Here is a 22,435-nt window from a genome sequence, read left to right as displayed (position 1 = left end):
CATCTGAATCACTAGAGTAGAAAATGAGAAAAGAGAATTCAGCTTATAAACTGTAAGATCTTAATCTACCCTGCTCTGAGTCTTTCTGAGTAAAATGTGAGAGCTCTTCCCTACCTCGGAGGACAGTGGCTGCCTCCTGGTTACCTTACTAACTCCCACAACCTGCTACACCTTACTTTATATCCCCAATGTTTTGAGATGATGAATCAAGGTCCTATGAAATGACATGGGAAAACAGCCTTCAGATTTTAAAATAATAAATATAGAATATGTCTATTTCCTGACCCTTTAAAATATCACAACTACTTAAAAACCACACAGAAAACGGTTGTTATTCCCTTCTGCTTTTCTAAAATTTATTACTAATCTTTCTCATTTCGTTCACATTCCCACTTTGCTTTCATTAGAAATTAAACTGGTCTGAGGTAGCACTTTACGTATATATAAAAAAATTAAATGTTTATTATTCCTCATGAGTTTAAAATTATTGGAAGTATTCAGTAAACAAATATATGTGTAAAAATCATTATGTGACATCAAAGCTTCTCAAAAAGTAAAAATTCCACATAATCTCTAACAGTGGAGTATAAGTTATCTGTTAGCAGCTTACATTTTTATAGGAACTGAATTTTAAATATTCCTTGAAACTTCCTTTGAAATGAAGTAGCATAATAAATCAATGATTATTATTCATGTAGATATTATGTTCCTTTGAAAAAGTGCTATGAAATACTACAAATAAAATAGCTGATGCTTACCTTCCTCTAACTATATTTTCTTGAAGAAGTTCTTGAATAATAATACCAATATTGGAAATGTTGACTTTGTTGATCAGACCATTGATGGACTTCTTTAGGGCTTCCCAGCTCATCCTCTGGTATGCTAAGCTAAAAAGAATTGATTTTAATAAAGAGGAAAACTTACTCAACAATTACAAGACCAAGAGGTTATAATAACATAAAAAATACTTAGTGTTCCTTTTTTTTTTTGTAAATATTATTATTTTTTATTAGTTTCTGCTTTATAACAAAGTGAATCAGTCATACATATACATCTGTTCCCACATCCCTTCCCTCATGCATCTCCCTCCCTCCCACCCTCCCCATCCCACCCCTCCAGGCGGTCACAAAGCACCGAGCTGATCTCCCTGTGCTCTGCGGCTGCTTCCCACTATCTATCTACCTTATGTTTGGTAGTGTATATATGTCCATGCCTCTCTTTCGCTTTGTCACAGCTTACCCTTCCCCCTCCCCATATCCACAAGTCCATTCTCAAGTAGGTCTGTGTCTTTATTCCTGTTTTACCCCTAGGTTCTTCATGACATTTTTTTTTTAAATTCCGTATATATGTGTTAGCATACGGTATTTGTCTTTCTCTTTCTGACTTACTTCACTCTGTATGACAGACTCTAGGTCTATCCATCTCATTACAAATAGCTCAGTTTCGTTTCTTTTTATGGCTGAGTAATATTCCATTGTATATATGTGCCACATCTTCTTTATCCATTCATCCGATGATGGACACTTAGGTTGTTTCCAGCTCCGGGCTATTGTGAATAGAGCTGCAATGAACATTTTGGTACATGTCTCTTTTGGAATTATGGTTTTCTCAGGGTATATGCCTAGTACTTAGTGTTCCTTTACTTTCAACATTTTCACAAAGTGATCCCAAAGTGCAGTAAAATATATGACCATGTGGATACACAGATTATATCCTAAACCATATTTTACTCTCTGTACATGTGATACTCAGGTACAGACTAATTCCTTTTAATAATATAATAAAGTAATACAAGGATATGTAAGGGTAACATTTTGTTCTTATGTCCATGAATATTGCACATGTATAATATTTATAAGGTTCAGTACATGCTTATTTTACATTATAACAATTTACTTAAACTTGTCTTCAAAGGAAATGTTTTAAAATAAAAGCAACTATTTATTTTAAATTACAATATGAAATACCTAAATATAAGCCATGAAAAAGAAATTATTATTATGTCCCTTCTCAAAAGCATGACAAGAAAACAAAATTAAGTGTTTTAAAACCATAAATAGTATTAATTACAGAAAAAGGGAGAGTCATACGAAATCATGGGGCTGAAAGACTGTTCCAAGTACCTTAAAGAACATCTCTATATTAGGCAGTACGCACAGGTTTATCAGCTGAATCTTATATGGCTACACTGTGTTTTAACTTACAGCTTAGGTAAATTATTTAGTCTAACTGGGTTTCTTTACAATGAACTTGGTAATATCTAAGGTCTTTCAAAGCTCTAAAATTCTATGGTTTTTATAATTATTTCTCTGTGGAATATGATTTCAACTGAAGAAAATCTTAACTTTTCTTTTTCCTTATACTTCTCTGGCAGTCTGGTGAAGGTAATGAACTTCTTAGAATAATATATATAATAAATACATAGGATTACAAAGGATACCAATCATATTGAAACAGAGTTTTCAAAGCATGAAAAGAACAGAAGTTTGATATAGTACTCTATGTGCTTCTTAACACATTAATAACAAGAAGTGGTGGTAGGCATGGTAACTTCTTTAATTCGCAAGTAGCATAAACAGTATTTTGAGGTATTTGCAACAAATAGTCTATTAATACTATGGTCTGTTGCCTACATTCCTGATAGAAAGAAATGCTAAATTAGATCAATTTTAAAAGATGCAATTTTCTTCCCATTCACATTCATGGACTGTCTGAATTCTATCCATGGACCTCTTGAAAGTTTGTAGGTTAAGAATCCCTGTTCTGAACCCTCCTACACTGTTGATGGGAATGTAAACTGGTACAGCCACAACGGAGAACAGTATGGAGGTTCCTTAAAAAACTAAAAACGAAGTTACCACATGATCCAGCAATCCCATTCCTGGACATATATACAGAAAAGATGAAAACTCTAATTCGAAAAGATACATGCACCCCAATGTTCATAGCAGCACTATCTACAATAGTCAAGACATGGAAGCAACCTAAGTGTCCATCCACAGATGAATGTATAAAAAAGATGTAGTATATCTATACCATGGAATATTACTCAGCCATAAAAAAGAATGAAACATTGCCATTTGCAGCAACATGGATGGACCCAGAGATTATTATACTAAGTGAAGTAAGTCAGACTGAGAAGGACAAATAAGATATTATTATCATAGTATCATAATATTATGATACCACTTATACATGGAATCTAAAAAATAATGCAAATAAACTTATCTACAAAACAGAAACAGATTCACAGACATAGAAAACACACTTATGGTTACCAAAGGGAAGGCGGGAAACAGATAAATTAGGATTATGGGATTAACAGATACACACTACTGTATACTAAAGAGATAAACAACAAGGATTTACTGTATAGCACAGGGAACTATATTCAATAACTTGTAATACATAATGGAGAAGAATCTGAAAAAGAATATATAACTGAATCACTTTGCTGTATACCTGAAACTAACACAATTTATATTTAATCAACCATACTTCAATGAAAAAAAAAAAGAAAAGAAAGAATCCCTGTTCTGGAGTGGTATACCAAGGAGGGGTGGTGAGGAAGAGTATTTTATCACTGACATTGTCCTCAGCAGACACTGAAGATAAAAAGCAGACTGACTTGCAGTTAATTTCATTACTGTTTCTAAATTCTCTATAGATTACAGACTCCTTTACTGCCTGCATCCAAGGTGGAAGACTCCTCCGGCCCCCTAACCCCAACCATTTAGTATGCTGCTGTCTAGAGTAATAAGATCTATGGCTTAACAATTAGCCTGATCAATAAGATATTGCTGATACATAATTACAAACTCTCCTATTAAACTTTGGTCAACAGATGATAATCAAGTACACTTGTATTTCTTAATTAGGAAACCTACACTTAACCTAATTTAGTATCTACTGAAAGCAAAGACTACACTTCTACTTCTCCTGTCCCTTTTATAGCCTATAAGCAGAGTTCAACTGTATATAAAATTATCTTTCAAGAATCTGTTTAAAATTGCATATACTGTGGACTCTTCTCTGCCCACTTTATAAGGAAGCCAGACTTGGGGATTAACAACAATGTACCCGGTCTTTTACAATTAGGATTGCTTTGGACTGGATTGGAGACAGTAAACACTTCTCACTAATGCCGCCACTACTGCCTCCAGTAAGAGCAGAATTCCGACATGATCATGAAGCTCCCACAAACCACAGAAAGCATTTCCCAATCCCTTCTCAACATACCACTCCAGGCATCACTACCAAGTGCCAGAATATGACGCAGAGAGAAAAACTTACTTATTAGTTTTAAATTTAATGTCATTTAAATGTCTCCCTTCTAGCTCACAAATTTTTTTAACTTATAAATATTTATACTTTATTTTATATAAATGACATTTCTACTTCAAGCTAATTCTTGCAACAAATTTAGATTTCATTTATATAAGGTTCTCAAGTACTTTCAAGTTGCCATGAAAATACCCAAGAAAGATGTGGGAAGACTTTCTTGACTCACCTGGAATCTGTTTTTCTTAAAGCATAGCTATCTTCTATCCCAATCTTTTTCCTGACTACCTGGCAATTGAGTGATCACTTCAATCTTGGACCACAGTTTTCCTGGTTATCTCATTCCACTAGAGAAAAAGACCTTGAAAACTCAGCTGCACTTTCCTACATAGCTCCTCTTTATCCCAATTATTTTGCAAAGGGAAGAAAAGGTACTTAAAGGGTGAATGGTCATATATGAATTTTGATTGTTTGCCTTAGTGTAGCAAAAAACTATAGTCTAAGATGTTATGGTCTAAGAAAAGGAGGGAAAAGAGAAAACTGTCAACTGTTTCAGAGGTTAGTACAGGGGTTGGCAAACTACACCCATGAGCCAAATTTAGCCTACAGCCTGTTTTTTGCAAATAGAGCTTTACTGGAACAAAGCCATTCTCATTTGTTTACATATTTTATCTATGACTGTATTCACTACAATGGCGAAGGGGAGTAGCTATAACAGAATAATGCACAAAGCCTAAAATATTTACTATATGGCCTTATACACAAAGCCTAAAATACTTATTGATATTATCTGGCCTTTTATGGAAAAGTTTGCCGACTCCTGGTTTGGTACAACTGGAAGGATCTATTTTAGTTCTGAAACATCAATATTACTCTTGATTATTGACGAAAAATGGACACTACTAATAGGCATGCATGCAACTACAAAAGGAACAGCTTGAAAACAGGAAAGAAAAAAAGATAAGCGATCTTTCCTCAAACTTTTCCATTCATTCATGCAAAAAATAAAGAGCTTATGAGCTAATGTCAGGGAAAATAGTAAGCAGAGCTCCAGTGGAGCTTCTGAAGGTAGGAAGGAAAGAAGTCTAATTTGAGGTCTCTATCATTGTGGACTCATGCAAATTCTCAGCAGCCAAGGTTAATTAGAGCACAGATGATTTTTTTAAATGAGGGTATCACTGCCTTGTATACTTAGTGATATTGACGTGCCTGTTTTTATCTGTAATCTGTTCTTGCATCATCCTAAGCTTTGCAGGAGGAATATATGCTCCACCAGTGCGAGTAAGAAGAGGATCCAGCTCCTCTTTCTTCTTCTTTGCAGTAGGTTCATCCTGAGCAGAGGAACTCTGGGTTACCAATGGTTCTGGGCTTCTTCTCCCAGGAGATGGAGATTTCCGGGACCTTTTCCGATCCACATCTCTTTCTCTGTGTTTTTCTCGGTCTCTACTTCTGTAATATATATATTTTTAATGGAGAAAAGACAATACAAATTACATTCTTAAATGAACTGCATACCAAATGAATGAGACTATTTGGGGGACACAAATTCAGACAAGGAAAAGTGGTTAAGGAAATGCCTCACAGAGAAAATGTAACAAACCAGGTCATCAAGGCTTAACAGGATTTACATTAGGGGCAAGGTAGGAAGGTGGGAGGGGGAATGGAGGATGGCATTCTGCAACTAGTAGAAGACAGAATAACTACTGAAAAGCTGAGCAAGGGTATTAGGGCCAGAATAAGTAGAAACAATAACAAATCATATATAACAGTAGTTGGAAAGATAAGTTCAAGTCAGACTATGAAATCTTAAAAGACAAGCAAAGACTTTAAGTTGTTTATCCTGGAACTGATGAGGAATCTTTAATATTAGTTTCTGAGTGGAAGAGTGACATGAAAATAGTGTTTTAAGATGACAAATTGGCCTGTGATGTACATGATAAGTTGTGTAAAGGAGAAACCAGAGTTTATCTCCAATAATGGCAATTTAGGAGTAAGAATGTTATAATAAACTGTAACATTTGAACTGTTTCTTGATAGAACTTGTAATTTATTATAAATCTCAAAATATCAGAGGCTTCTGGTTGAGACACTGTGAAAAAATAAACCATTTTCTAGCACAATAACTTTTCCCTACTAATGCAGGTGACTATCCTTTTTTAAGTTTGCACTTTAAAAATGATTAGGGTATTTAATGTTCCCAAACTATCAAGAATGAGCAAGAAATAATGCTTTGCCTTGCTTTTTGCTATCTTTCCCCAGAGAAGAGTTTGTCCACTTGGCTGTTTTTTACTTATACTGCCTGGAAACTCAGATTATTCTGCTCATGCTTTGTGTAACCATGAGTTATACGAATACAATAAATAAAAACAAGTTTCATATTATCACTGCATTACCAGGAAACCACTCAATAGACTTTAGCTAAATCTAGAGGGTATATTTGAGATAATATGTCTTAATAAATGGAGAGACAGAAGCAGTCACCTACCCAGGCAGCTGTGGATGAACTCTTTAAAACTGAAGTATAAAGAGACCTGAGTGATTGCCCCATGAAGGCAGAGTCTGTACCTACTAAGACAATGTGAACAGTGGGGGAAAAAAGTGGTTCCAAAGAGAAACCCCAATTAGTCAAAGGCAGGTGCTCTGAAATCTAGCCAGAGATTTGTAATTGAGTTGCTTTTTACTGCAGATATAAAATGTTCCAAGAGAATTGCAACAGAAGGGATTTACTGACACTGGTTATGATTCTTCTGAGAAATGGCAGGTAAGACTGCTCACTGGCTGGTAAAATCATGTCCTTACATGATTATAGTGTTTGTTCCTTTAGAGTGTAGAAGTAATATTCTTCTGAGTCTAAACAGAAATGTTTCTCTTCAAGTGTTTTTGTACTACAGCCTTTATATTCTACATAATACACAACCTGCTTACTTCACAGTGTGACTGTGTGATCAAGTGAGACTTTATATACATACAGTGGACCAAACACAGAGTTAGAGTGAAGTAATACAGTTAGGGCATATGGAAATAAACATGGGCTTTGGAGCCAGAACTGAGCTCAAATCTCAGTTTCATCATCTGCTAGATGGGTAATGGCAACCTCAGGTTAGTTAATCAGTTCAGACCCCAATTCCTTACATGTTAAATTGTGAGATATAGTACCTAGTGTGTAAGAGTTTTGACAGTATTTGAGAAGGTATAGGAATGCCTAGCTCACCAATTATGGTGGTATTAGCTGCTCTTATTAAGGTGTCATTAGGGTAACAGCAGATGAACCTGGCTTTTGAGGTTAAGCTGACATTTAAGGATTGGTTACATATTAGGAAGTTAGTGAGAAGGTAATTTTGGCTGCAGGTATCAAATAATGTGTTTGATATCTCCAGTTTGGAGATATTATTTATCTACTCCAAACTGTGGAGAAATCTGATCAAAATTCTAGTGGGTTATAGTCTCAGTAGTCATGGAGTGGATAAAGTGAGAGAGACATCAAAAAGGATATAGAACTAGGTGAACAATAAAACATGGTAGGCAATTTTTTGAAACTGGATGACTAATAAGGTGGGAAATCAAGTTCTTCAAGACTCAAGTAAGAATAATTTACACTTAGATAAAAACTGCAGACTGGTAACTTCATTCTCAATGTCCCTCTGCCATTATGTAGGAAAGTAAATTAAGATCACTCTATGTCATATAATATAAATGGCTTTCATTCAGTAAACAATCTCAAAAACTCACATAAGCCAATTCCTCATGTAGTACAGTATGAATAAAAGCTTTGGCTCTAGTCAGACCAGGACTTGCCACTGATACACTTCTAAAACACAAACAAATGACTTAACTTCTCTAAGTCTCATTTTCTTCATCTATAACAGACATATATTTACTGCAATTAGGAGTTAATTCACATTAAGTCTTTGTTAGAAAGCCTGGCACCTAAAAACATCCATTTAATGCTAGCTGTGATTATTATTAAGCATAAAGAAAATTTAAACAAATATATGTTTCTATAGTTAAAATATCCAATACTAACCGTGACTCCATGCTATCATCATAAGAACGTCCTCTTCTTGAATGCTCGTAGTCTGACCTGCTGTAATCAAAGTAATCTCTATCCCGAGGGGATCTTTCTTGTTCCGTGTATCTAACACAGAAAAGAAGAAAACCAAAGTTTTAAGTTGAAAATAATGATGTTATACTTAGGAAAGTCATATATTGGTAATGGCAACATAACTCTATGACTGAACAAAGTCTTATCAAGTGGATTTTAACAAACAGCTTATTTTGTTGACACCTATTCATTTAGTCATGATTATAAAAGCTTTCAGCTGGTGTGCAACAAAACAACTCCTGGAATTCACTTAACCAAACTTGACACCCTGATTCGTACTGTACTTAGTAAAAGATATATATCTGCATATCTTATATAGTTTAACATGAAAAAGGCTATCCTCCAAATGATTCCTTTTGCTGAGTCGGCTCATTTTACCAAAGTACTGAACAAATGACATTAGTGTCATTGTTTGGCCTCCATAAAGACCAGTTTAACTCTTCTCCGAAAGACTATTTTTATCAGTTGCTATTCTTGAAATTATATTATTAGATATCTGTGAGAATGGATTGAAATTATTAGCAAACACGGATAGACAGTATAAATCTGCTATTTGAATCTTAGAAGTAATAAAATCAGAGAACCTTAAGTTAAATACATACACACACGATAAATAGACACAGTAACATAATCCATGTTTTATATACATATCTACAATTAATTTATACACACACACATACATGTGTGTATGTCTGTAGAGAGATTTAAAAAAACATATATATAGGGAGGAGGTGATCGTAGATGCATACCACAGTGATTAACGTGATGCCCATAAAGCAAAGGTTTTGAGAGACAGCAGAGTGGAATATGAACAAAGTACATAGGGAATAAGAAATTAGACAAATGAAACAAAGTTTAGAGGATGCTTCTCCTTTCGTAAGTTATTTTTAATGGTTATAGCTTACTAAGTGAAATAACTAAAGTCCCACTATGAATGCATGATGAACATTAATGGTAATATTTCTGGATCTTTTGATCTTAACATAATTATGGTAAGATATATATAAAAACATTTTGAAAACTTATATAAAGAGCTATGTAAATATAAAGGATAGTATTAACAGTAAAAGCACTTCAAAATAATGTGATTTCAACTCACCTTTCCATTTTATAAACTTTCATTCTATTTAGAATCTGAGATATTAAAATTATTCCCTTTCACCTAAAAAATTTCATAAAATCTAGAATTATTTACTAGAAATTCCTAGAACAGCCATTCAAGGATGATCTGTTCTCAAGCTCACTCAATAATATTGCCTGTAAAACCATAAAAAAGAAGTTGTTTACCCTAAAACTAGAAATCTAAGAGCTAGATAATTTCTTAAACTCATTATAAAAAATTTAAATGGTATTTGGAATACATAAAACTGTTTACCTGTCTTCTGGAGAGGAGGTCCTCTGATATGAATTATAGTTCTCCCTTCTGTCATGACTAGAAGAATGCTTTCAAAGGAACAAAAGAGGGGGAGGGGGCATTTAAAAATTCTGTTAAAAAACATATAGACAATGACAAATGTATCTTGGAAAGTAGGAAGTGCTTTAAAAAATTATTTCAAAATATTTTTTTAACCATAAGAATAATTTGTATTACCTAAATAGTATATAAGATAAAACAAAATTTTCAGGTCATCCAAGGTAAATGTTTGTGGTTTTCACTATAGATCAAATACTGTTTTTAACAAAAAAACTCAAGGTAGAAGAAAATTCTCTAATTTTGATGCCACTTAGTTAATATTTTATTCCTATGTAATAAGATATAGATTTAGAGAACATCATTTTTTAAAATTAATTAATTTTATTTATTTATTTTTGGCTGCGTTGGGTCTTCATTGTTATGCGTGGGCTTTTCACTAGTTGCGGCGAGCGGGGGCTACTCTGCTGCGGTGCGCAGGCTTCTCACTGTGGTGGCTTCTCTTGCTGCGGAGCACAGGCTCTAGGTGTGCGGGCTTCAGTAGTTGTGGCTCACAGGCTCTAGACTGCAGGCTCAGTAGTTGTGGCACACGGGCTTAGTTGCTCCATGGCAGGTGGGATCTTCGAGGACCAGGGCTCGAACCCATGTCCCCTGCATTGGCAGGCGGATTCTTAACCACTGTGCCACCAGGGAAGCCCCTAGAACATCATTTTTATAAAGGCCTTTCCTGGTGAAAAACAAGACCAAAGCTTTCCTTTGGTGAAAAACATGACCAAGGGCCAGAGATTTTCTAGCAAGAGCTCACTTCTGTAGTTATGCCCAAGTCTTTTATAACACTGCACTTACTTTCTTATCTCCATTAGCTTACAGAAATCACAACATTAGTCCAGGTTACTAAATCTGGATAAAATAAATAGCTAGAAGAAACTGACTCTAATGTATTTATGAAAATTCATTTTTGTTTTCAGCAAACAATATTTGAGTGTCTGATATGGCATGTATGGCAATATGGTAGGCTGTAAGGATTTAAAAAATATGACTTGTAAAATACAGCTCCTAAGCCAAATGCTTTGAAAAGTAACAGACATACAAATAAGTAACTTCAATGTAACATGAGACTAAAGATATGTCACACTGAGACAGAGATATGAACCATCCAGTTTAAGAACATATCCTAATTTAAAAGTCCAAATATAGTTAAGAAGCCAAAATATTTATCTATATAAATAGGTAAATTTTTTAAACCACTGGTATAAAAATATTCATATTGACAAGCTTATTTTTAAGAATTAAAGTAACTTTAATTAACTGAACTGTAAGAACGGAAAAACAGTATGTTTTCAAAGGATCTTAATCTTGAAATCTAAGAAAAAATAATTCAAATAATGAGTAACTTGTTCCACATACCTACATGCTTCCCTCCTTAATGGGAAAAAAATACATTTAAAAATTGAAAATTATACTGCAAAGAAGTGTAAACAAGCTCCAACTTCCTCTTATGTTACGACTATCTAATTACCAGCAGTGCAAGTATAACATTATCACAAGTAAATTGCCAATACAATCTTCTTAAGTATTGAATTTTTTGAATAGCATACACTAGTTAGACTAATCATGTTGGTGAATAAACATGTGATCAAATTTATAATTTAAAGTAGCCAGTCTGGCTGTATTTCACACTGAATGCAAACATCTTAAAATCCTGTTTCCAATGTGTATAACTTTTAAAAATTATTTCACTGGGCAGCATTAAATTAAATAGAACTGTTCAATATATATGATATAGGTTTCCATAACACTTGACATCTAGATCCTAAACCAAATATAGAGCACAGATTCATTCAATTCATGGTAACACTAAACACAATAGTTACTTATTTATTATAAGACATAGCCCTTCCTGTCTAGACACTCTGGGGGATACAAAAGATAGGAAAAACCTTCAAGGAACTTAAGATCTTCTGGGAGAGAGATGGTTATAAAGATTTCTGCGATTAAACACATCAGATTATAAATGAGAGAGACAGAGAAGGGGGAGAAGACGGGGAAGGAGGGAAGGGAGGGGAGAGAGAAAGAACAATAAAATTGCACTGTCTACTTTTTCTTTTACAAGGCATGACAATTATTTTGACTACATTAGGGAGCAGGCCTCAATTCTGTGCTAATGATTTTTAACATGTCTACACAATATCTGTTGTGGGTAAGAGGGAGAAACCCAAAATACTGAGATCGTGAATCAGGATTTTGTAAATATGATCAAGTTAACAAATGACTGGCACACTAGTCAGTGCTAACAGGAGATCTTGAGTAGGAACAAGCACTGTGGTACAGAGTACTGAGGATGACAGTGAGTAAAGGGGAACCTGAACTGGGCTTCGGTAGGTTTTACTAAGTGCAAAATAATTTCGAAGTGTGATCCAAATAATACTAACCTAATTTCCCTATTTCCCTTATCATAGAGTTTAGATTCTAAGAGCAGTAGTTGAAAGTAACATATTGTTGAAATTACCTTTAAAAATTCTTTACATTGTTCATTAAGCGAAGCAAATATGGTACACAGTGCAGTCACCTGTAGTCTCTGACGATGTACAGAGAGCAATATGAGGAGGTGAGTGGAGCAGACAGCCTGTGTTCAGAGGCTCTGAGCATCCATTAGGCTCAGGGAACAAGTCTTCAAGAGCCAGAGGGAGGAGGGGCTGGAAGAGTTAGGGAGCTTGCTTCCAGCTGGCGAAGGAAGCTACGGGAAGGCTCAATAGAAAAATAAGGGATCCTCAGCTAAAGCCTCCTGAACCTTTCAGATGAGGTCTCAGAATATCAAGAGAGGATCTGAGCTTCACCTGAGGTAAGAATGGGCCCAAACCAGCTAGTGGACCTGCTTATAGCCAACAAAATGGAGAGAAGGAGACAAACTAAACTGAGAACTGGCTGGAGGGCTGAGCCACTAAGTGTGAAGGGCTTGCTGATTGAGGACATCCCTTCCTAAGCAGGGGGAATGCCCCAGAGGTCCACAAGAGGGAAACGTGGAGAAGCACAGTCTAAGAGAAACAGGACAAGGATTCTGAGAAAGACTGAACACTTCTCCTTTCATGTAAATGGTACAGAGTCTAAATCTCTGTGCTCTTACCTAACACGGCTCAGTCAAGAGCCAGTTCCCCACAAGGTCTCCTTTCTCCTTATGTCCCCAGCTCCTAACACAGAGTCTGCCACCTACTCGGCCCACAATTAATTGTTTAATTAACTGTCATTGGACCAATCAGTACAAGTGCCAAAGAGGCACATTTCAGAACACTATATGAAAGTATCTACTGACAGATGGGGCCAGCTTCAGGGACAGTGAGCCCCCTGCCAAAGGAGCTATGCAAGCACAGCCTGGAGGTCTACCTAGGAGGGAGGCTAGAGAGTGTCTTCTCACACTCAAAAGAAGTTCAAAGAGATGGCAGCAGAGCCTGCCTCGGCCTGTAAGCATATCAATTCAGTTTATTAAGCATTTACCACACCCCAGGCCTGGTACCTGGTGCCTGCTGTTAAGGAGCTCCCACCTACTCACACTCTTTAAAGTAGGTTTAGGGGTGCAGAGGTGGTGGAGGAGGGCAAGGGACAAGTGCCGGTCTTTACAATCAAATAAAAATCCATCTTTCCCTTTACTGACTCCAAGACCCAGGAAGTGATGTGCCTGCTTGTATCAACAGATCTGTGGACTACACGGATTGGCTAGCAGATCTGTGCAGCTGAAAAGAAAAGGAAGTAGAGTGGTTTGCTCTCCTGCCAAGTCCGCTCACAGGCAGAGGAACAGTTCTGAAGCAGGTGGAGTTACTGGTTCCTGTGACTGCTCTGACCTCCTCTACTATTCTACTTTTCTCAGAACCTGCTCCAGCCACACTAGACTCTTCACCTTTGCCTCTGTTGTTCCCTCTGCTTGGCACACTCTTCTCCCAGATATCTATGTGGCTAACTCCCTCATCTCCTTCAAGTGTGTGCTCAAAAAGGCTCCTTTTCACTGGGCCCTCCCTATGAAAAATTACATCATTCCAACGCTACTCATCAACCTTACCCTACTTCTTTTCTCCACAGCGCAAGTCGAGCATGTAACACTCTAATATACTATATAATTCACTTACGTATTAAGTTTATGATTTTTCTTTCTCCCCCACTAGAATGCAAACCCCGCAGGACCAAGGATTCCTGTTTTATTCACCATCTTACCCAAAGTGCTTAGAATAATCACTAGGACATAGTAAGAATTCACTGAATATCTGCTGAATAAATGAATGTATAATGTCTAAAGTAAAGTACAACACAGAATAAGGAGCTCATTTATGCATATGCAATATGCAATAAGAGGTTCACTTGTAGACAGACATGTAGGAACTGTGACCAACTGCGGAAGAAGATACTCATCTTCCATTTCATGCTCACGCAGGAAAGAATGCTCTTTGGGAAGAATGGTGGAATTTCCTGCTGTTTATTTTTATTTTGCATGTGCTCACTCACATGCACTTTCTTGATTCACCCCCCCGCCCCGTATGTTCTCTCAACTGCCCACTTGCACATCTGGCCAAGTATCTACATTTGAAATTGTGTTAAGTTAAATGTGCGTATGATGCAATTCTACTGTCTGGTTCTAATGTCCTAATTATACAAATGCATTTTTGTTTAAAGGGTAGATAACTGACTACAAGTTTATGTTCTTTATTATAAGTTTCAAACACTTACCTTTATTTGTGCCACGCTACTTTTCATTTTCTGTTGCCAGTTGATCTGATATGTCAAAGACTCCTTAAGCTGGTCCAAATAACAAGTACCGAATGGTATGAACTCCTTGACAGTTTAGATTTACTATCTGCAAATGACACCTATAAAATATGCCAAAGAAACCTTTGTTAACACTTATAAAATGTGTGTAAAATAACAACATATTATTTCCACACAATGGACATTCGATTGCCTTATTTTTCTTAATAGGCAAAGATATAATCAATAATTAAATGTAAGTTCAAAAACTCTTTAAATAGTTACATATAACAATGTATAAAAAACATGTATTAGTAGAAAAGACTCTGAACAAAAGAGCAATAATAACAAAGGCTTATTAAACAACATAAGTATTCTAATACAAACTTCCAATGTTTCGATTTAAACTAAGAATGAAATAGCCAGTGTTCTTGTAGTAATGATCATTCAGAAATATACACCACATGGAAATATAAGGTGCTAAATCAGAATAATCAAGTCTTAATAATGATCTATCAAAGGCACAGGGCCTCAGATACATGCACATATGAGAACTAATATTTGGTCACAATAAACCTAGTCATCAATGTTAACCGTTACAATAAAATGTCTTTCAGTAGCCATCTATTAAGTAAAATTTAGTAATTTTGAAAAATGCTGAACTGATAGTTATGTTCACACACAACTGCCATTCAAGTATTTTATTGGAATTGCATATCTAAATAGTTTATAGTTTATGGTATGGTGTAAGGTAATGAAATCACAAAAGTAAAATGAAATAGAAAAAAATTTAAAAATTAAAAGAAGTAGAGAAGATAGAGAAAAAAACTGTGCTCAGTACCAAAATAACCGAATACAATTAAGAAAATTTCTAATTTGAAAGTGAGAAAGGATGTTATAGATTATCTGGTCCAATTCCTTCTTTTTAAGGATAAGAACACTGACGGTCAGATAAATCATTTCAATGTCCTAAGCTATAATAATGTCCTAAGCTATAAAACAAGCTAGTGGCAGACTAGAAACCTAGCTTAAGGACACCCAATTAAGTATTCTTTTCACTGGACCACAAACACAAATAATCTAGATACTATAAAGTGATACAGAGTTGCTATCATTTAATGCAGATGGGGATGTACACAAATCACTAAGTCAAGAAAAGTTTCCATTACAAAGGTTAGCATGCTATCTAGGTTAGTAAAAATAATATACACCAGATTAACTTGTCAATCTATAAAATATAACTGCAATCTAAAGCACATCATTGCTCAGTGGCTCCCAAAGTGGAGAGAGCCAAAGAAAGGAAGCCCAACGGGCTAGATATACTCTCCCAAATCTCTGACCACTGCTGAACCAATACATGTATTAAATAGTGTCCTACTCAGGATCACAGGACTGAACTGAGATGTGAACAACTGCTTAAGAGACAGAATTTGCAATTTAAGCCTAATCAAATTAATTGCCTGAAGGGTCACCACTCCTCAGAGGAATGCACCAGAATCCAAAGCCTTAACATAATAGTAAAATGTCCAGGATACAATTAAAAACTAACTCAACTTATCAGAAAACTGTGGCCCAATCTTAAGAAAAAAGACAATCAAAGGAATCCAACACTGAGACACCAACCCAAATGCTGAAACTAGTGTACGAGGTTTTTAAAGCATACTCAAAAGTGCAAAGGAAAACATGCTTGCAAGGAATAAAAATATAGAAAATTTCAGGAAGAAGAAGAAGAAAAAAAAAACCCCAAAACAAAAAATGAACCAAACTGAAATCCTAGAACTGAAAAATATATGAAGCAAAAAATTCAAAATGGAGATAAAGGAAAGCCAGTAAGCTTGATGTAAGATCATTGAGAAATTATCCAATCTAAAGAACAGATAAAAAGTTTTAATAAACAGTATCAGGGACATGTAGGACAATTATCAGAAGGCCTAGTGCATGTGTAATTAAAGTCCAAGAAGGAAAGAGAGAAAGAATGGGATAGAAAAAATATTTAAGGAAATTACAGCCAAAATTTCCCCAAATTTGATGAAAGGCACAAATTTACAGATTCACAAAGCTTGGAGAATCCCCGGCAGGATACACATAAAGAAAACCACACTTACACACAGTCATATATAGTAGTCAGTAGTCAACCACAATGCGAATTTGCAACAGGGGAGAAAAAAGAACCAAAACTTCCAAGGCCCTGACTTTTTTCTTAAAGTACTTAAAAAGGAAAATTTGTTTGTATTTTTTATTTACATTTTATATTTTTGTACATATTGTTAGGGGTCAGCCATTTTTAATGATCTCGGATGACCAAACCAGGCTTCAGAGCGTTCTCTGTCCTACTTCTGACTTTACTTGTGGTGTGACCATGTTCATTATAATCTCAAAGGAGAAAAAAAACCTTGTAAAAAAAAAAACAAACACCACAACAAAAAATCTTATTCCGAGCATTCCAGTAACCTTTTTGTGTATGTACTTAGCTGTACTGTAAGAAGTTGGTTTGTATGAGATGGTTAAAAAGGCCAAAGATAGGTATCTTTTTTTTCCTTTTTTCCATCTATGAAGTTGCTATTTATTTTTTTTGGGCCTGTTTGATGTATGTGTGAAACAATGTTGCTGAAAATCAAAGATAAAGAGAAAATCCTGAAAGCAGCAAGAGGAAAAAAACAACACATTATGTAAAAGGAAATAATTCAAATTATTGATGACTTCTTATCAGGAACTAAGGAGACCAGAAGACAGCAGAATAATTTTTAAAGTGCTGAAAGAGTAAGAAACTGAATTAACCTAGAATTCCAGCAAAAATAATCTTAAGATGAAATAAAGACATTTACTGATTGAACAAAGAAAACAAAAACAACGAAGAGAAACTAAGAGAATATATCTCCAGCAGACCTGCACTATAAGAAATGCTAAAGGAAGCTCCTCAGGCTTATCAGAAATGATATGAGATGGAAGTCCGGATTTTCAAAAAGGAATGAATAACACTGGAAATGGTAACTTTCTCGAGAAATATAAATGACAACTTTTTCCTTTATCTAAAATACACAGGTTTGTTTTAAAGCAAAATGTCTTGAGAGGGCATAGTGTATGCAGATGGGATATATATGGACTAAAATGGATCTACATGAGGCAAGGTTTATGTCTTTTTTTCTGAAGCAGAACAGTATGAACTCTAAGAGACCTGTGAAAAGTTAAGGCTATACAGTGTGTTCTCTAAAGCAATGACCAAAAAAATAACATAAATAAATATAGCTAAAAACTCTACAGACAAATTAAAATGGAATTTAAAAAATATTTAACTTATAAAGGCAGGAGAGAAGGAAAAGAAGAACAAAAAACAAAGAGGACAAAATGAAATAAAATAAGATGGCAAACCTAAATCTAACTCTATTAATTATATCAAATATTAATGCACAAACATTTCTAATTAAAAAACAGAAGCTACTCCTCCCTCACCTCAGGTGATACAACCCTGAAGGCACCTTGTCTTGGATGGATTTTATGTCCCAGTTGCCTCAAGATGACTTACACAATGTGTATGTGCCATACACAAATCACATGATTCTTTTCAAAGATCCTGTTTTTATGGCTATAAATGTATAGAGCTATAAAACTCAAAATTTTACTCAACTAACTTTTGCTCAAAGGCAATGGTATTTTTGTTTTTTACTTCTACTAGCACAATTGTTATAGTCTAGCATATCCTTATCACCTAGTATTATTTATACATATACTTGTTCGACAACAACAAATATTTATTGCACTTGTATTATTTTGCCAGGCATTTTTCTAGGAACTGGGTAGAGAGCAATGAACAACCATAACAAAATGCCCCGCCCACATGGAGCTTATGGTCTGCTTATAAAAAGTAAATCTATAACGATAAGCAAAGCACTAAGCTACTAATAAAGCAAAGTGGCTGGTTGGGCTTTTTTCACACATGCCAGTTTCAGATCATTACTTAATATTGTAAAACCAGATCCCTAAGTCACTATGTTAAAAATAATTTGAAATAAGAAAACTTGCATGATCAGAAAATTATGTGTACATCTATTGGGGCCCACCTGACTTACTACAGCAGAAGATACGTATGTGGGGTGGGGGGAATACCTAGGCACGCTGGTTTTATGGAAGCATCCCCAAGATAATTCCAACATTCAACTCTTCCTCAAAACTGCTCAGCTTTCCAATTCTGGATGAGAAACTGGTTCTCAATTTGTCTTAAACCACGAGCCACTTAAGGTAAAATATAGAGACTCCACAGCTTACCTACTTTATAATGAAGAACTTAGTCATAAATCATTTGGAAAGGGAAACATCAATTCCAAATATTAATCCTTAACTCACTGGTAAGAAGCACATACATGCATGTAAAAAAAAATCAGTATCAGTGCTTTTAAATCTGAGAAATTCTGGGCACAATTTATAGGGAGAAAATTCTCACTCATAATGCACTGACGGCCACAGCGCAAGTTTTCTGAAGCTTAAGATATCAGCCATGGGACTTCCCTGGTGGCGCAGTGGTTAAGAATCTGCCTGCCAACGCAGGGGACATGCGTTCGATCCCTGTTCTGGGAAGATCCCACATGCCTCGGAGCAACTAAGCCCGTGTGCCACAACTAATGAGCCTGCGCTCTAGAGACCACGAGCCACAACTACTGAGCCTGCGTGCCTAGAGCCCATGCTCCGCAACAAGAGAAGCCACTGCAATGAGAAGCCCGTGCACCGCAACGTAGAGTAGCCCCCGCTCGCCATAACTAGAGAAAGCCGGCGCGCAGCAACGAAGACCCAATGCAGCCCTAAAAAAAAAAAAAAATCAGCCATGATAATTAAAGTAACACTATCTACTATAACATGATCACAAACACAAATTTAAGCACTGAAATGCAGTCATCCAGATGATGAAATATGTTCATAAAACACTTTTATTATCCTTAAAATGAAAACAAAACATGAAAAATTGAGAGAGGAAAAAAACCTGCATTGAGGGCTTCCCTGGTGGCGCAGTGGTTGAGAGTCCGCCTGCCGATGCAGGGGACACGGGTTCGTGCCCCGGTCCGGGAAGATCCCACATGCCGCAGAGCGGCTGGGCCCGTGAGCCATGGCCGCTGAGCCTGCGCGTCCGGAGCCTGTGCTCCGCAACGGGAGAGGCCACAGCAGTGAGAAGCCCAAGTACCGCAAAACAAACAAACAAACAAACAAACAAAAACGTGCATTGAGTTCAGCCTTCCTATATATATGAGATATGTATCTATCTGATAACAATAAATGTTTCAATGATTATGTACTTCTCAAGTTAAAAAAATTTCATATACATAGACTGAAATAAATTCTATTTTTGCCTGTAGGCTTAAATAGGCTTATTAATTGGTGAGATCTGGAACATACTTTATGTAAAAATTAAAAGCCTAGAGAACTGTCAATGTCCTTACTATCCATAATCTGTTCTTACTCCCAGGATGATACTGTATTATACCTCAATAAAGGATTCCACTCTCCTCTAATAATGTTGTTATATAAATTAATAGTTTTTGCTCATTCCTTACATCCACTCCTCTATGAATGAGCCTCAGGAACTGAATCGTCCATTAGGAACCTCAAAAGAATCCAAGTAAAAGCCTCTACCTAGTAGTACTCTTTACTTTTTTCAGGGAATATGCTGATGGATACTGCTGCCATCATCACCTGTGACTGATTTCCAGGACTTTTCTGACCCTGAAGGAGAAAACACTGAAGACAGAAAAAGGGCCTCCTTCCCCGGATGCTAGACAGCAGTGACTGTCATGCACTTCTTTGCATATTTTTGTCCTTGATCCTCTTGGTTATTCTTTTCCCTCTCTGCTGGCTGACACTTACAATCAGCACTGTATAACACAACTTTCTGCACTGATGGAAAGGTTCATATTCTGCCCTGTCAGTAGCCACCATATCAATGCAATAGTCACTGCCCATGTGTGGCTACTGAGCACTTCAAATGTACCTAGTGGGACTGAGAAAATTAATTTTATTTGATTTTAATTAAGTTTATATTTAAACATGAATAGCCACATGTGGCTACTGGTTACCATACTGAACAACACAATTCTAAATGATTAGCAGACACTGGGGCCTTTTAGTCACGGTACTCCCAAGATCCTTGTTTTTGACAATCTCCAGATATGATACTAATTAATTCTTCAGATACTGGCAAAGTTAAAAAAAAAACTCATATCCAAATTAATGGGAAGAGTTGTTTGGTTATTTTCCATGGCAGATTCAGATTATGGAAAATAAGGGATAATATAATAATGCTCATCTTAGAGTTTGTCTATGTTGCAATCATCAGTGTGTGGTCTCCAGAGTCTTAAATGCTGCTCTGCAGCTACTATGATGCCAAATGATCATTTTACATAAACAACAAGAAAAACCTGGCACTAGAGATACTACTACCATCACAAACTTCATATACAATCATGACCCACTGAATAACAGTGCAGACAGGGATGGATCACATTTCTAGAAGATAATGGTCTATCCTTCAGCTTAGATTGAGTAACCAGAGGAGTATTAATAAAATGAAAAAAACAAAACAAAACAAAACAAAAAAACAGCCTTGATGACAGCCAAGAATTGACAACTGACACAAAAACCACAATTTGTAAAATGGATTTCCACTAACTTGCAAAAGAGAAAAATTAAACCAATCTAAGTCATGATATACAACATGGATTATTTAGGGTCAAATTCTTATTTCTAGTTAGCCCAGAACCATCTGACCCACACAAAATGGTGTCCGCATGGACTCGCGTGTTCTAAAGATACGACCACTTACTGTTCCAGCAACTCTTTAGTTTACAAATTTTCTCTAGTCTACAAATTCCTGCCAAGACCATCTGATGACTACTAGGTACGTTACTGGGGATTTTTCATCAATGGGCTTTAACATACAAGACAACTGAAGCACTTTCTCCAACAATTCAATAGCATGGGGGACAAAAAAAAAAATGAACGGCACAGCTGTTACAGAATAAAAGAGGCCTAACAGACCTAACATATGTAATATGTAGACCTTGCTTAGATCCGAAGTTGAACAATTTGCCCCACTCTAAAATGGGATGTGTTTATATAGCAGGACTCATGCAAACCTGAATTCAGCACTAACTCCTCTATGGAGCCTTTCTTCTAAAAAAGGAGATGGACTGAAGGTCTTTTCTCTTCATGGGACACAAAATAATGGAAGAGAACACTTTCTAGTCCAGTAAGACTGTGAACTTGCTGACAATTATATTCACATCATGGTTTTCTGGGTAGAAGAATGAGAAGAGGGTGGGATCTGGACTCTCAGAATTACTTAAATCCTTAGATACATATTTTCTACCCAAGAGAACTTATCTCAGCACGTACCCGAAATAAGACTCATTTCAAAATCAGCTGTTACCTATATAGTGTGCCCAAACTGATAATAAAGGAGAAGCTTTAGCGCCAATAATATACAAACTTTAAAATAGCATTTTCCTCAACTTATTACAGTTCTCCAATGAGACAAGTCATTTTAAAATAATACGATGATGGGACTGCCCTGGTGGTCCAGAGGTTAAGACTCCGTGTTCCCAATGCAGAGGGCCTGGGTTCAATCCCTGGTTGGGGAACTAGATCCCACATGCCACAACTAAGAGCCCACATGCCACAACTAAGAGCCCTCATGCCGCAACTGAAAAAAGATCTCGCATGCCACAATGAAGATCCCGCGTGCTGCAACTAAGACCCAGTGCAGCTAAACAAACAAACAAACAAATAATAAATATTTAAAATAATATGATGATCAGTGTCCCAAAGCTGATAGGAATGGTGCAATGGTGTACGCAGGTGGCCCAACACTGTTCAAAACCAGCCAATGGAAGAAATGTCAATGTATACAGTAGCTCTCAACAAACTAA

At 36.1% G+C, this 22,435-nt stretch overlaps 1 protein-coding gene across 1 annotated transcript in view; it reads right to left on the bottom strand.

The window, feature by feature from the left end:
• The window catches only part of CWC22 (CWC22 spliceosome associated protein homolog), a 64,700-nt gene that overhangs the window by 29,245 nt on the left and 13,020 nt on the right, over nucleotides 1–22,435 (bottom strand). Inside the window, exons 2-6 of the mRNA XM_081241572.1 lie at nucleotides 14,508–14,647; nucleotides 9,759–9,826; nucleotides 8,306–8,416; nucleotides 5,491–5,730; nucleotides 759–887 (exon numbers count right to left, since the gene is read on the bottom strand). Of these exons, the coding sequence (XP_081097698.1) occupies nucleotides 759–887; nucleotides 5,491–5,730; nucleotides 8,306–8,416; nucleotides 9,759–9,826; nucleotides 14,508–14,534 (575 nt within the window). The 5' untranslated portion in view covers nucleotides 14,535–14,647. The remainder of the gene's footprint in view (nucleotides 1–758; nucleotides 888–5,490; nucleotides 5,731–8,305; nucleotides 8,417–9,758; nucleotides 9,827–14,507; nucleotides 14,648–22,435) is intronic.

This window comes from Mesoplodon bidens (genome assembly GCF_964165515.1).
Source record: "Mesoplodon bidens genome assembly, chromosome: 8".
Lineage (NCBI taxonomy): Eukaryota > Metazoa > Chordata > Mammalia > Artiodactyla > Ziphiidae > Mesoplodon > Mesoplodon bidens.
The sequence above is the reverse complement of the archived record's forward strand: the minus strand, read 5'-3'. Positions and strand labels throughout refer to the sequence as shown.